Here is a 15863-nt window from a genome sequence, read left to right on the forward strand (position 1 = left end):
ATTCTGTGCTCCAACACCACTTCCTTTTAATTTCTGTATTTTTTGTAGGATGTTCTGCTGGACAACAGTGCTTAGTAATTGCTGTAGGTAAAACTGGTACCAAATAATTCCTGGAAATTTCCCTTGTTTGTTTGTTTATTCCTAGAATAATGCTTTGATCTCACTGAAGCTAACATGGTTTGTAGCCACTGCTTCCTGTGGCTCACCAACCTGCATGACAACTTTTAGTTTCGGAGTGGAGAAGAAAGGATGTGGGTAAAGCTACGCTTTTAGGTTGTCTTTGGCCAAAGAAGGCTGCAACTGGCCTGATGGGACTTTTTGTCACTTGTTTTACATACAGAAATGTGCTAACCTTTCTTGAGTTATGCACTGACTGCCTGGTACAACTGGGGATCATCTCCATTCAGCAGTTCTAGGAGAGGTAATGTGTGCCACTGTTACAGTTGACACAAGTGATATCTTTCATAGATAACATACCACTGACCAAATAAACCCATTTTCTGCTAATTCCTTATTGTGAAATGACACCAGTAATGTTTGGGGTTTTGGTTTGTAATCTGGGGACAGCAATGGTAGTTTTGACCTGTTGCTGCTTTCATCGCTGGGTGGACAGTAATGAGACTTCTCTCTCCACTTTCTTTTAACTCCAGCAGAACTGTGAGGCAGAGTTTGGTATGATACCATGGAAGGGCAGCATAACCATCCACATCATCTAGGGGACCAGAACAACCCTCTTTGCAAGCTGCCAGGGCAGGAGTACCAGCATGATCCTCAGGTAAGTACCTGTCTCTTTAATCTTTCTCCTTTTGTGTTTTCTTCCATTCCCTTTTATAAAGGTCTACAGATTGCTTAGCATTTAGCCTTCTTTTTTTCCTCTTTTGTTTATAGTGCAGTTAGAGCACTTTTAGGGTATATCCAGTTTGGGATTTTGCCAGTCTGCCAGAGTTTCCTGAATCCAGTTTTTTGATGATAATAAGAGAAAAAGGAAATAGCTTGAATTTTGCTTAAAGCAAGTCTTTTAAAATCATCTTATAAAAACATGTTCTGTGTTGGCTTCCTTCTCTCTGGTGCTTTGAAGAAAAGGCCAAAGAAAAGCAGTTGATTGTGTAACGGAATAAATGCATTTTATCTCCTTTTATAGTTTAATAATAAATGCTGAAGAGGTAATTACCAAATACAAGAAAAAGTTCATCCTAAACAAAACTGCAGGCTCTCTGGCTTCATTTCCTGTGTGTCTCTGGAATCTCTCCCACAATGTATTTTGTCTATACTATTACCGAGTTTCACTACTGTGGCTCATATCTCTCTCTCTTCCCTGCCTTCCTGCAAAAGTGGGCTAAAACTAGGGTTAGACCTGCATTCAAAGTAATGGTGGTACCTTCACTGGAATCATGAAACCTGTACTTTGTGAACTGTGACTGCTTGCCTTTTTTAGACTGTTTTGTCCATTGATCAGAGCAACTGGGTTTTACCTCTATGCATTTAAAGGAGTAAACAAAAAACATCATAGAAAAGCTGTCAGAAAGAAGGATGTTGCAACTGTGGTGTAAAGTCACCTTGGGGAGGGGAGTATGGGTGTCAGTTTGTCATTCCAAATGCACACTCCAGTGCTGATCCAGGTCCTTGACCAAGAAGTGGTTGTTAAGAAAGCTGGATCCAAACACAGATTTGCAAAAGCCGTAAGTTCCCCGCTCTCAGAGTACAACGATGGATGTATCTTGTGCAGCACTGCTGGGAAAGTAACGTCGTATGGAGCAAAGCCCCCCTCTCCTAATGTAGCAATTTGTCATATTAAGTCATTTAATAATAATTGAATCCCCTTGATTAATCTCCTAGAATTAGCCAGTTGCATTTCGAGCAATTAGGGTTAATTACTGCCTCATTTGGCAGGATAGAGCCCCTGTAATTATTTCATGAACAAGATTAGGAAGTGTTCCTGTGCAGCAGATACATTCATGGCATCTTGGAGCACATGTTAGAATTTGTAATGACATAGTTAAGTGTAATTAGTAGCTAATAATCTGTGTTCTGCTGCTATGCTGAGACAGAGTGGGCTCATCTTGCTCTATGGTCATTGTTCAGTGAAACCTCCCTCAACTCTCTTAATACCCAAGTTCTGTTAATGGAGGTCTCCAAGTATATTAGCTGCTCTGAGGATGATCTCATTTAGAATTAGGATTGCAGAAAGAATTTGTTTGGTTTTGTTGTTAAAATCCATTTTTAAAAAGGCTGACTAACAAAAACACGCAGTCTGCCAGAGAACTGCACAAAATGTGTCTCCTCAGCAAACTTGGTTTAAATATTATCGAAAGATGTCCTGTTTAGAGGCCAGGCTGCCTGACACTGATGCCACGGTATGATTGCTTATTACTGACTTCTGATTTTCCATTTTGCAGGAACATGATTATATATAATTTTCCATTTCTGATACCTGTTACCTGAAAGAATCAAAAATTACATCATTTCTTTCTTCTGAAGATTTAAGTGATGCAGAAATGCTGTATAATAGCTTGTGGAAGAAGGATGTTTGAGAAGGAAAAGTTGACCAAACTTGTCTTAACGGAAATGGCATGAATGGCAGGGATTAAAGCTTTAGCATCAGAACAGAACTTGAGCTTGTAGAGTCTTAGATGAGGGGAGTTTTTTGTCAATCTGACAGAGGTGTTATTCTTGTTTTACAGCTAGTTAGAATAGAGCTATGAGTATATCAGACATTTATTTCTGTCTTTACTGTAGTAATAAGATGATACACTTGAGTAATGCTTCGTGTTTAGACATTTTCTACAGTAAGTCAATATATAAATATAAAAGGGCCAGTAAAATCACAGGGTTTGCTTCTGGCTCTCCTACCTGGCCAGCATTACCCTGATGAAGTTTGTCAGCAAGAGGCAGAACATTTTTTAGTCATGTTCCAGAATGAAAATGTCAGTTATTTAAGTCTCTAGGTTACTTAGTCTTTATGGCAATAAGCAGTAAAAGTTATTTGGAAGTAAATCAGTGATATAAAAATACGGAGCTATAATTTTTTTTACTTAGTTTTCATACTTAAATAACTCACTTTTAAACAACTCTTTTATATACTCACACAGCTTAGCAGAGCTGCTCATGGTAGTTTCATTTTGATCTGTGAGTTGCAGGTAGATTTGAACTGGTCATCTTGCAGCGAAGGCTCTTGGTTTGTTTCTGAAATGCTTAGGTTATTTTTATGTTAATACTGATTTCTTTATGAATATCACCTTGAGTCTACTGTTTTCAAGCTGGTATTTCTCTTTTTCCTTGTCATAAGCTAGTGCAAACATCTGATAGGGATGTTAAAACTTTGAGATTCGAGCTAAGTTCTTCAGCAAACTTCAAATTTTAGGGAACAGGTCAGGTTGAGGAGATTTTATGACTGTGTAGTCTAGTTTTGAAGCTGCAAATTGAAAAACCTGATGTATCCTTCAGTAATTACTTGACTACCTGTTTGAAGGGTAATCCATATTTTAAAAGTTTCCTCCTCTTTTGGGAGCTTAAAGTTCTTAATCAATCTGTTCTAATGTATTCTCATAAATTCATGCTGGAATTTCAACCTCAAAGTATGCAAAATTATTTTCAGGTAGGCATTGAAGGAGATGGGTGTATCATTTCGGACATCATAAAGAGGTTTGAAATGCTGATGTTGATAGTAAATCATTGCTTATAATGTATGTGTGCTCAACTGGAGGGGCTGAAGCTTCCCCATCTAGTATCACAGATGTCTTTTAAAGGTGAAATTAGTTTATGGTAAATGTCATTCAGATGAAGTATGCACTTTAAAAGCAAGGAAACAATTCCTTTTAAATTAATGATGCATTGCAAATATCAGAAAAAGCCTTCTATCCAGCATAAAGATAATTAAAATTCAGGTCAGAAGTGTATGACTTAGTCGGGCTAAATTTTTTAATGAGATTTCAGAAAATTAATTGGGCGAGTGTGTTTTTACTCTTCTAAGGAATATTTCATTTCATGGCTCTACAGGAAAGATGCTTTTATTGGCATCTAAAGATTGTAGAGTCTGACTTTTTAACTGTTGGTTACCCAGTCTTTAACAATTTTTATGTTGATTATAAATAATTTAAACATCTCGTGACCATTTGTGCAGACTGATGACTGGTGCTGGTTCCCTGCGTGGCAATAAGACAGCAATAGAACAAATGACCTTATTATTAATTAACATTAGCACCCTGGGTTTGTATATTGTGCAATTAGCAGTGAACATTCCCCTTTTTCAACTCGGTTATTTTTTTCCTGTGCCACTGGGAGAAGCCGTCACACACAGGCATTGCTCTGCTGCATGTCAGTATGTGACTGGTGGTTTTGGCCCTCAGTACTGTCCTTTGCCTGCAACATTGCGTTGGAGGCTCCTGGACAGTTTTCTCAGGATTGTTTGGGTTTTCCCCAGCTTTTAAATAATTACAAAGAAGTAAATTTGTTGGCCACACATAAATTGTTCGGAGATTGAAAATCTATCAACAGAACAGGTCTTATTCTTCCTTATCCAAAAGTACAAATTCTGAGTTGTACAACTACTCCTTTAAAATAATACAAAACCTCTATGGAGGTGTCCTACCTGCATGTGGTTATAGCAGTGTATGGAGGATTAGGAGGAAACTGTCAAATGTCCAGCTCTAAGTTTTGACCTGTTTGTGTTCCTGTGTGCTCAGAGAGTTGCCTGTGGTCGGGCACCTGTGATAGCACTGTGGCAAGACATCCTTGACGATATGGAAGTAGAAAGTACATCCTGTCACCTTACTAATTCTGTTCTGCAGAAAATCCTGTAGCACCTCAAAATTGGAGGTGGAAAATTCTAGCAAACTTGTATAAGTGTTGTGACAGGGGCTGCTTGTGGCATTACTCTGCCTGCTTTGAAAGTTTTGCTCTCGCTTCAGTGATTACATCTCAAAAACAAGATGTGTGCCAGAGATGCTGTTCATAATAGCTTGTTCTTGGGATAATCTCTGCCTTTCTTTGTAAAAATGAATAGCCTTTTTATTTGAATGAGGAATTAGTTTACTTTTATCTTCAGCTTTTTTTAATGGAGTAGTAGAAGAATGAGACTTCATTGTATGGATAAAAAGAACAGCCTTTGTCTCAAAACTAGCTTTTCCCAAAACTGTCCCCTTACTACAGCTGCCTTGGGAGCAGAATTACGCAAACAGCCTAGTTTTTGTAGTGCCTTTAGAGATCCAGTGGTTGGATGGGTTTTTTTGTTGGTTGTTTTTTTTTCTTTCCCTTTTTTCTTTTTATTTCTCTTTTTTTGAATTCAGACTCCATCATTGACCTTGAAACGTGTTCTGCAGAGACAGTAGCTTGGTTTTACTGTATTCACACAGACCTGAACCCTTCACCAAGCCTGAATCCATCCTGAAAGTGAGAAAATCTGTTTTTGATGAACAGGTTTGAAGATGATGGTGGTATCTAATTTCGCACACAATTTATATCTGTATATGAAAACTCTCTCGGATTGAAGAAATAAAGATCGTGGTGTATTTGAAAAAATAGATACTGGTTCTTTGGCAGGTTTATGAAAAATTGTAGTGGTTAAATTCAGAAGGACTTGGAAAAAGTCATGGAATAAGTGAAATGTTTGCAAGGCCAGACTAAAGGGATGGTACTCAGAGAAGGTAGGTATTTCTTAGGTATTCTTGACCTTGTGACAGTATTCAGAAGCGCTGCCTCTTATGTTTAAGTACAGCAAAACATAAGAAAAGGTTAAGCTTAAAGAGATGTATGGGGAAATGGACTGCTGTAATCCATAGGGAGCTTTCTGGCATGGTTTGGTCTAACCTGAGTTTACTCTCTGGTTTATGCCGAAATCAAACATCTTCCAGCCTGTATGAAGGCTCCAAGCTCCGTTACTTTAATTAGGTCTGATAGGTTGTGATAGCAAATGCAAATCTAGGTCATTGCATATGTAAATATGCAGCTGTAGTCCTGGAGGATGCCAGAACATATCAGCTAAGGTGTCCAGTCATCACCCAGCATTAACTCCAGCATGGCAAGCAGACTTTATGTGCTAACCATGTGAAAGTGGTTAGGACACACACATACACCCTGTCACTTCCTAACATTTATTTATATTTTCAGGTTAGGAAGTTGCCAGATACTACTTGGCACATGCTTAAAATATTAATTTACACTTAAACACTCTTAGTTTTAACGCAGAATTTAATGATTTATGAAGGGCAAATGGATACTGTCTTTGACTGCAGCAGGGATTTCTTCCTTTAAAAGATAGTTTTGTGGTAGTTGCTTCATAAAATCTCGTTAAAACTGCTACCTTTATTGTAAACGTTAACACCAACTTGGGAAAACTTGCTCAAATGTTCTTACAACTCAAGAAGAGCTGGCTCAGGAGGCACACATTCACAGTTAAGGAAGTGCTTTGATTCCTTTCTATATTTTAATTAAGCATAAGTGTTCTGTAGTTCTAGGTACTGACACCTTTGGTTTGGGTGGATAAAGCGATCTGTCTGGACAGCTCAGTTCTTTTGCCTAGAAGCTCTTGTGTAAAGAAGTTGGGAAATGGAGATGTTAGTTACCAGTCAAGTTGAACACATAGAATCCTTGGGTTCAGACATTCTTCTGGTGATATTTAAACTAAGAAAGCTGCAGGGGCTGATTCCTTTGAATATTTGCTTGTCTGATTACATTCCATGTTGCCTTGCTTTGTTGATGAATTAGTTACTTAAAGGGGAATGTGTGTAAATAATTAAGTAATGTTATCTTAACATTCTGCTATTTATCTGATGACCCATTGGCTCCCTTTTCCTCATCAGTGACAGGATACTCCTGTTTTATTGTTAAGTATACACTGCAAAGCTTAGAGAAACAAATCCTGGATCTTCAGTTTAATTCTTATTTTGCTCTGTTGTTATAGCTTGTAAATGCAGTGTAACTTCAAGCACAGCCCAAGTACTGAGACTAACCTACACAAGTTTTGATGGCAGTGGTGGCTGTACAGTAAAATGGATAACGGGGCTTCTTTCACAGTATAGAGGAGACTGAAGTGATCTTAAAAGGGAAACTCCCTGAACTCTTGAAAGGAAACACTTGATGAAATGAGCTTCCTATTTCTGTGATTCACCTTTGTGAATAACTGCGAATTCTCATGCACCCCTTTTATTTGTGTAGGTTACTGTGCATGAATTAAACTTTTTACTGTGACATCTTTAGCCTAGAAAGATTAAAACCATTTCTCATGGTATGAAATACTTCAATGCTCATGGTGATGGAAAAACTTACCTATGGCCTTGGCATTTCACAAGTAATTAGTCAAATTGGTGTTTCATCTGAAAAGGAGCAGGTTTGCTCTTTTAAGGAGCTTAAACTGAGAAAGCTGATGAGCACAATGGCCTGAAGTTATGTGCCTACTTGAATTAGCAGGCATTGGCTGGACACTGTGGTGTTGTGTTTTTGTCTCCTCTGGAGTTCACAACTATCTAAGCTTCTCAGTTTAGCAACAGTCCTCTCTTTTCGTAACTGCTGAGCTTTATCCTGAGGAAGTTCTCAAGGGCACAGGGCAGTGATGTGGAAGTGCAGGGCAAGCTCCAGAAACACACAGCCTTTCACTGCCAGAGATGAGGGGGAAGGAGGTGGCAAAAAGAGCAGCTTTAGTTGTGGGCATTTCTCTTATGTCTGCTGTGATAAAAATGCTGTAGAGGTGACCATTTTCAAAATAGCATGTCTTGGTTGATTGATGCAGTTTGTGGGTCAGAAATTACTATTTAGGGGACTTTATTGGTGACTTTTCTTAAAAACATTGAATTTCACAACTTTATTTACAAAACCTCTGCCAAATAACTGTGAGTATAGTTCAGAGCTGCACAGGCACCTGGAGGCTTTTTCGAGTATCTGATTGATACTTTTTATTGTTTGTTGAATAGTAGCCGGTTTTATTTCTGTTGCAAACTTACTTACTTAAATATGCACTGTAATAGACCCTCACTCTCTTGTGTGTAGTGCTGGCAAAAGATGCTGGACTGAAACTGAAAGCTTTACCTGCATTTTAAATGCTTCTGTCTCCACCCCTCTGTGTCAGGAAATGACAGTGGTAGCAATAATCATCTCCTTAAAACATCCAGCCCTCCTGGCCTGCCTTCCGTGGAGACTTGTGCTGGAATGTCTGCTGAGGATCCAGCAGCAAATGGTAGCTGTGTCCCTTGGATGTGCTCCCCCCAACTTCTGTTGTGTACTTGTTACTAGTTTTATGCTTTGTTTAATATTTTTGCTCAAGTCTCTGCTGTTACTCTGTGCGCACTTGCAGGTAGATGCTGCATTTTGCTATTGCAGCTGCTCTGGTACAGTATTGTCTGAAGCAGGCAAAGAAAACTGAAGGTGGAAAACCAGACCATTCCATTATGCATTCATTGTACATCGAATTTCTTTGTCTTTCTTGCTGGTCAATCCTTGCTGTAAGGAATTTATTCTCTTGAATATGATTAGTCACAGAAACTGCTACTTTGTGGTCATAAGGAAGACATTGGGAATGCTAATTCAGGATTTTGCATCACTTTTTCTAGTTCATTGAGTTAATTTCTTTTATCTTGCACAGAGACATTTAACGTCGTACCCATATCGCTGCACATTGGCAGATTTTCAGATAGAGAAGAAGATTGGACGAGGACAATTCAGCGAAGTTTACAAAGCAACTTGTCTTCTGGACAGAAAACCTGTGGCATTAAAGAAAGTTCAGGTGAGCATTTTAAGTTCAAAGTCTTACTATTTAGCAAGTAGAATGGGAATGTTTTAAGTATCTACACAGATTCCTTTGAGTTGGATACTTCTTTCAGTATTCTTTTGTCAGCAGTAATAATATAATAAAATGCTTTATAAATTGAGAGTTTCAGGTTTGGGAGCACTGGATGATGTGGTTTGACATTTTTATATCTAAAAACCTGTATGTCCTATATGGGACCCTGCTTCAATTTTGAACCATCTGTTTGCACTTCATGGTCTCTATCCCTCATCATGTTGGAGTGGGTTTATGTTTTTAAATCAACCATGAAGCAGTGGTGCAATTTATTTATATTTTATTTCACTTTTTACTTCATAAAAAGGATTCACTAAATTAGAATCCAGTATGTGTGAGGGAATGAGGCCCTAATGGCTGTGCTCATACAGGTAGGAGGCTGCCATCTCATCACTGATAAATCATAAGAGCACAAGAATGAAAAATGCCTGCACTTGCTGATGAAGTGTTAAAAGGATTTCTGACAACTGTCATGTAAGCCATATAGATCTGTAACTTGGTTTAAGTATTGTGCAGTGTTCAGAACAGCATTTTGTTTGAAGGAATTTGCCTTTAATCCTTCAACAGATCCTTTAAACTTGTATTTCTAGTGACTAACTCTCTTGATTACTTCATAATGAATATTAATGCCCAATATTATCGTTAATTATTACAGAGAAATCAGTGGAAGCTGTATCTCTGGAAAGAAAAAAATAAACTTTCTTTTATTTACCACATGGAATTAATAGAAACTAAACAACGTTTTGAAAGTCACAACAGCAAATTCTTTGGGTTTTTTGTGCTGCTTGGAATACTGTCTACAGGTTCTACAATTGCTTTTTCCCTATTCCTAGCCTTTTAGTGGTTTCAAAATAAAACATCGATCTTTCTTTGATCTGGGGGTTGTGTGAATACTGATTACAGCAGAAACTATATGAACTGGGGGAGGAAAGACCAATTCTTAAAATACAAAATTACTTTTTCATTGTTGGGGTTTTTTTATGTTTTTGTCTTTGAAGATTTTTGAAATGATGGATGCCAAGGCAAGGCAAGATTGCATTAAAGAAATTGACCTCTTGAAGGTAAGAATTTTTATCATGGCTTTTCCTGGGTTTTTTGATTTAAGAAAAAAACTGTTTTCAGGTTGGCAAGGGTCATTTGCCTTTTTATGGCAGATAAAGCTTATATAGCACACACAGTCATCTTAAAAGACCATGCTTTCTTTTGCAAGCTAGAATGCCTACATGATGGAAGAGTTGTAGTATTTTTGGGTTCTAGGTAATTTAAACTGTTTTGTCTTGAACTCTAGTTATAGAATGTTACAAACTTGCACTGGATTCATTTGGAGCGGAATATACGAATTTATTAGAAGCAGAGGAAACTGAAAATACCCACAATGACAGGAGAGTCCAGAATGTCAGCTCCCAGCCTCCTGTATTGGGATGACCAGAGGAAGCTTACCTTCTTGAGTGAAGCTCCTCAAGAAGCCAGATACCAAACCAGGGTTACTGTAGCGGTTGAGTTGTGAAAGGGAATACGCTCTCTGCTGCCGAAGTCACTTAAACTACAGCTCACTCTCCCCATTCTAATAACATCACCAAAGCTCTCTAGTCAAGCGGTGGCAATATTAGAAGCCTGATTCAGCTCCTTTTGAAGTCAAAATGTTGCATCTGTCTCTGAGAGAATGTATCTAAGTTTAAAATCCCTGGCTGGAATGAAGCACTATCTGCGTACTCTGACTATTGAGGAATTGGTGACGGAATTGCACAGACTTGCTATAGTCCATCCTGTCAAAATAATTTGTCCTTTTTGATCAAAGGTTTCTCTGTGACCATGAAAAGAAAGGGTTTTTTTTTTTGTGATCTATAAGTAAATTATGATTATTCAAAACTTACCAGAAGCCAGACAAAATTGTATATTACTTTCAGTGTAATTCTGGCTAAAAGGTTTCCGTAAAGCAGCTCAATAATGCGGCTGTAATCAGTGTTTGGGCTGCCAGCACCCACACTCAATCATTTAGAGGTGGCTTACCCTTCCACACGCCTCTTGCTGACAGTGCTGCTGTGCATACACATCAGGCATTAACTGCCATCACACTTTTAGGATGCATTAAAGAAATAGGAAATGTCATTAACCCATGAGAAAGTGTTTGTGATGTTTGGTGCATGTAAGAATCTGTGAGTATGAATATACTTCCCTTCTGACAAAAGAAAATTTCAGTGGTCTTTTCCATGCCACATGAATATACAGTGTTTAAGAGTCAGTGTATTGATTTAAAATAAGTTTGACAAAAGGAGGAGTGGAGAATGGAAGTTTGGCTTCTCCAGAATGACCAACCTGTCTGTTCTGGGAAAACAGAACAGTAAAATGTTAGTGTAGTAGCTCTCCCAGCACTGTGTGGGCTTCTTACAGCAGTTACAATTGTACTATTTTGATGTGTTTTATTGTCATGTGGTCCTGAGGCTTAGAAAAAGGCTGTTTGACCGCCTGAGCTCACTGATGCCTTTGGAAACTCAGGAGGGAGTTCCCTCAGAGCATCCTAAAGAGAACAGAAAGCATCTGTTAAATCTCAGGCTTCACTGCACCTACGAGAGCAGTACACAGCACCCAGCATTGAGTCTGCCATCACAGTGTGTGTATGATGGTGGAGAGAAGGCACCCTGATGTGTGTTAGGTGTTGGGCTACTCTGCTTGTGGTTTTGGTGCTGCTTTTTCACTGGAAGTTGGTCTTTGATCAGTGCACCTGAGAGCAGACATTTACAGGAGATTCCAACAGAAACAGTGGGCTGTGGCATTTGTTTATTTATTTAAGGCTTGGGCTTGTGGGAATGTTCTTCTGATGCCTGCACATGGATCCCATTAAGGCTAATGTGTGCTAGTGGCACGGCATTGCAAAGGAGAATCTATCCCCTAATGTGCATGCAGAGAGGAGTGATTAGTGTGATGGATCATAGCAGCATTTCTTTTGGCTTTGTAACCCCTGGAATAGACAGGTTGAGTCACAGCTGCTTAGTAGATGACATGCTCACTTCAGGAGTTTCTAAATTTACTGCATTTCTAAGAGCACAAGAGGGAGAATATGGAGCAAAATTCGAGTGAATAGAGATACTGAGATACTGCATTATTTTTTAAGCAATTACAGTTTTCCACCTTAAGAAATTCAGACATAAAATGTTAAACCAGATGAGCCCGTTTCTTAACTAATTCTTGTGAATGAAGTGAAACAATCTGAGAAGATGCAAGTTTTTAAGAAATGTAGAAGGAAAAAAGTCTTTAATATCAGTTGTGACTATAAGAAGAATCTCTACTGAAATGAAAAAAGTAATGAGTAAAGATGCAAGCAGAAAGAATCAGAAAAATAAACTGATGTGTGCCACTTGTGCATTATTTTCCTCCATCAAAGTTTTATTAAATCTGTTCTTCTAAGGGACAAAGAGACTTCAAGGAGCATTGTAGTCAACAGTTGGGTTTTTCTTTATATTTAATGCAGAAAAAATCAATTATTGCTTAACAAATCTTCTTTCAGGACATTGATTTTAAGCAGTTTGTGAGATTAAAATAGAAAAGGTTGTTTCACAGTACTTCAGGCTGTATTGCTCTTTACTCAAGACACTTTTATTATGCTATGCTTATGATGAGACTTCTTGTAGGATTTTTGTCTATAGTAACTCAGCACGGTTTGTAGTTGCACCCATTGTGAACTGTTTTGCATAATGATTACAGAAGCAGCACAGCTTTTGTATCTTAGCGTTTGCTACTACAGCATTAAAAGTTTTCTTCTCGCATTCCCTTTTATCTGAAGCAACTGAACCATCCCAATATAATTAAGTATTTGGATTCTTTCATTGAAGACAATGAACTTAACATTGTCCTGGAGCTGGCCGATGCTGGTGATCTCTCCCAGATGATTAAGGTAAGGATGTTCCAGTTCCAAAGGTGCTACAAATTTTCAGGATTAAGCAGACAGAGACTCAAGGCGATGGGCACATCTGTGCTAGAAGGACTTTTATTCTCTTCTCACAGTTCTGCTCACCCACAGGGTGCTTCCAGAGCCAAAACCAAAGTGTCTGGTGACATTATAAATACTGCAGCCTACGCTGGTTGCTTCTGGTCCCTGCTTTGGAAGGGAGCAAGCTTCTGCATGTTTTGGTGGGATGTGTGTTATTTGCAAGGTTGATTTATGCAGCTTGTGACTGGTAGGGACGTTTAATTATTGTTGGATTCTCTATTCGCATAGCCTGTCTGCCACTCTGCAGACATTCAAGAAAGTGTATTGACTTTTTTGGCAATGGGGATTTGGGTTTGAGAAAATGTTTCAAGTACTTGTTCTTCTTTTATGTTGCTCTTAGGAATATGTGTATTGCTGCAAACCAGCTTTAGTTAAGCTGTTACCACCTGCTTTTATATTTTCTTTGACATGTTAATCTTTAGACATACATCCCTTGTGAGAACAGATGTGTTATATCAAGTTTGTTAGCACTCTCAACCTTCTCCCCATGTTTTACCTGGGTTTTTTTGCCATCATTATTCTGTAATTATCATAAATGAATGTTTGGAAAGTTCTCCTCCTCCTTGTTGTCACAGTTAAAATATCTTATTAACAGATTTGTTTTCTTTGCCAGCAGAGCAATGAGGCACTAGGCCAAAGGCTGTCAAACAAGTTACCCATTTAGTCCATAGTCAACGGCTAAATTTACAGTATCCATGAAAATCTGCTCCATCTCACAAGAGAGTCCCCCTGGGCAAGCGAGTTGGGAACAGGCAGTTGGCAGAGCTGCTCCTGGGGAGAGCCCCAAAATTCCAGATACAGCCTCATTTTACAGTGCTCAGTAGCAGAAGTGATGGTTCTGCCACAAACCCCAGTGACTTGCACTGAAGGATGTCTTGGGTATGCTCGCTGAGGGTTATGGAGACAGAGCTGGTCCTTCTGCCTGGGGAAAGCTTCTGTGTATTTTTATCTTATGTTTTCTTGTGACTTCTTGTATGTTTTACCCTTTTCCCAACAGATCCTGGGAAAATTGCAGTTCATCTCAGGGTTTTTGTAGTTGTGGTTAAAGACAGAAAATAAGTGAGGATTGTGAGAGCAGGAGTTTGGGCTGTGATTGTCCTGGGGCGGGCAAGTGTTGCGTTTGATTTTTAGATGTTAACTTACAAGAAGTTTTACCTACAAAATAGTAGGAGACCATCATAGAGAATTCTCGTATTCTGTCATTTACAGTTTTTAAGTTTTCCCTACTTATAAACATGTTATCAGTGTGGGGTATTTTTTTTACTTACCTTTTAACTCTTTATAAATAGAAGTTACATTTTCCCAAACCCTCATTTCTAGATTCTGAGATTGATAACTTGAGCAGCACTGTAACTTGTGTGCTTTCTGCCAACATTCCCCAGCTTGGTCTGCTTTCCCATGTGCTTATCAGGCTCAAAGAAGATGCATAAGATTTTTTTCAAGGTCACATAAATGATGTTTTTCCATTGGTGCAAACCCTGGAATTCCATTCTTTTTTTTTAACAGAAGGAAAAAACCCCAAACAAACACAATTAAACCCAAGAGGGAACCGAAGTCTCCCCCTAAATATAGCTTTAACTGCAGCAGTGGAGTTTGCCTGCCTGTCCCTGAGTCACTCCACACCCTTCCCGTCCCCTGGGAACTGAAGCTTCTGTGAGGATTTTCAGTTTCCGCAAGGCGGTAGGAACAGCAGAAACAACACTCTGAAGGTGTGAGAGTGATAAAAACAGGGACTATCTTTGTCATGCCCCTGGTGCCTGCATTATTTATGAGGTATTGTAAAGCTGGTGTAAGAGAGAGCTGCAGGAAAACCCACTGGAGAGCTGGGACTTTCTTGTAAATGTCAAGCAAATCTTATTGGGCATGACATTTAGAAAATTATCACTTGTGGTCTTGCATATCCACTCTTAAATACTTTAATGAGAATTAAATAATTTTATTGTGTATATAACACTTTGTGCCTCACCCTCTGTAATTCCTCTGTGCTCTCTATCAAGTTTTGGTTTGAAACTGTTGCAATCTGTCAGATCTGCTGCCTGGGGAATTGCAGGGTTGTGCCCCTTCACAGCTGATCTGCAAAAGAGAATTTGCCATTACTTGAGTCAAACACGAACCAGTAACAGCATTTCACATAAAATATAAAATGTGACAACGGACATCAGATGGTCTCCACTGAGAGGAAAAAGCACAAGGTGCACGAAGGGGCAATAACCAATTCCCTTCCTTTATTCTCGCTCTTGCATGCCAGTGTTGGAAATTCTTAAGGGTACGATGCAAAAGAAATGCAGTTGTTGTGTGCTGGAAAGGGAGTACAGTGGTTGAGGTAGTTTTCCAATGGCACCTTGTATATTGAAGGGTGAGGATAAATCTTAAACCTCTGGAAGTGTATTGTAAGTGTATTGTGTTAATGCTCTGGATGAAGAACTGACTTGGTATCTAGCATGGGAAGAAGGCAATGAGAAGTCAGAGACTGCTAATCCAAAGCAGTAAAAAGTCAGGGACCAGTAATCCAAAGCAGTGCAGTTTTGGGATGCCTTGGGGAAGCTGTCACACTTTCCATGTGACATACATGGCTGTTGTGCATCTTTGAAATGGAAAAAGAGTAGTTGAATATATACATTTAGTCTTCAGTGAAGTGTGCAGCTGGATATTTATTCCTGTAATAAGTTGCTTGGGAAGACTTGAGTATTGCAGAGACCAATCACTGTGCTGCAGTCCTTTGTGTTGTGTGCATTATGCTTAGGATTATTGTATTTGAGAGCAAGAAGTGCCCATAGGTCCATGGAATCTGGACTCAGCTCTGCTTGGCACTGCTTAAATGCACACAAACCGGTCTTTTTCCAGATCTGTGTGTCTCTTGATCAGCAGTGTCTGTTTCACCAGTGATAGTTCAGTTAATTTAGTATTCTGAGTATGCATGAAATAGAATATATTATTCTGCCTGATCACAGAAGAAACATGGATACTTTATTGATGCTTTGGCCATCTTTTAAAATGGGAAACAGATCACCTTGTTTCTGTTACAGACTGTACAATAATGAATGTTTACAAGATAATTTTTTTTAATGATCTTTTGTTACTTAAGGCAAAATATTTGAGACATTT

The 15863-nt window shown here is 38.8% G+C and overlaps 1 protein-coding gene across 1 annotated transcript in view; it reads left to right on the top strand.

The window, feature by feature from the left end:
• Window positions 1-15863, top strand: part of NEK6 (NIMA related kinase 6) — a 60131-nt gene that overhangs the window by 23947 nt on the left and 20321 nt on the right. Inside the window, exons 2-5 of the mRNA XM_080630570.1 lie at window positions 651-775; window positions 8573-8713; window positions 9769-9831; window positions 12552-12662. Of these exons, the coding sequence (XP_080486696.1) occupies window positions 683-775; window positions 8573-8713; window positions 9769-9831; window positions 12552-12662 (408 nt within the window). The 5' untranslated portion in view covers window positions 651-682. The remainder of the gene's footprint in view (window positions 1-650; window positions 776-8572; window positions 8714-9768; window positions 9832-12551; window positions 12663-15863) is intronic.

Source organism: Psittacula echo (assembly GCF_963264785.1).
Source record: "Psittacula echo genome assembly, chromosome: 16".
Lineage (NCBI taxonomy): Eukaryota > Metazoa > Chordata > Aves > Psittaciformes > Psittacidae > Psittacula > Psittacula echo.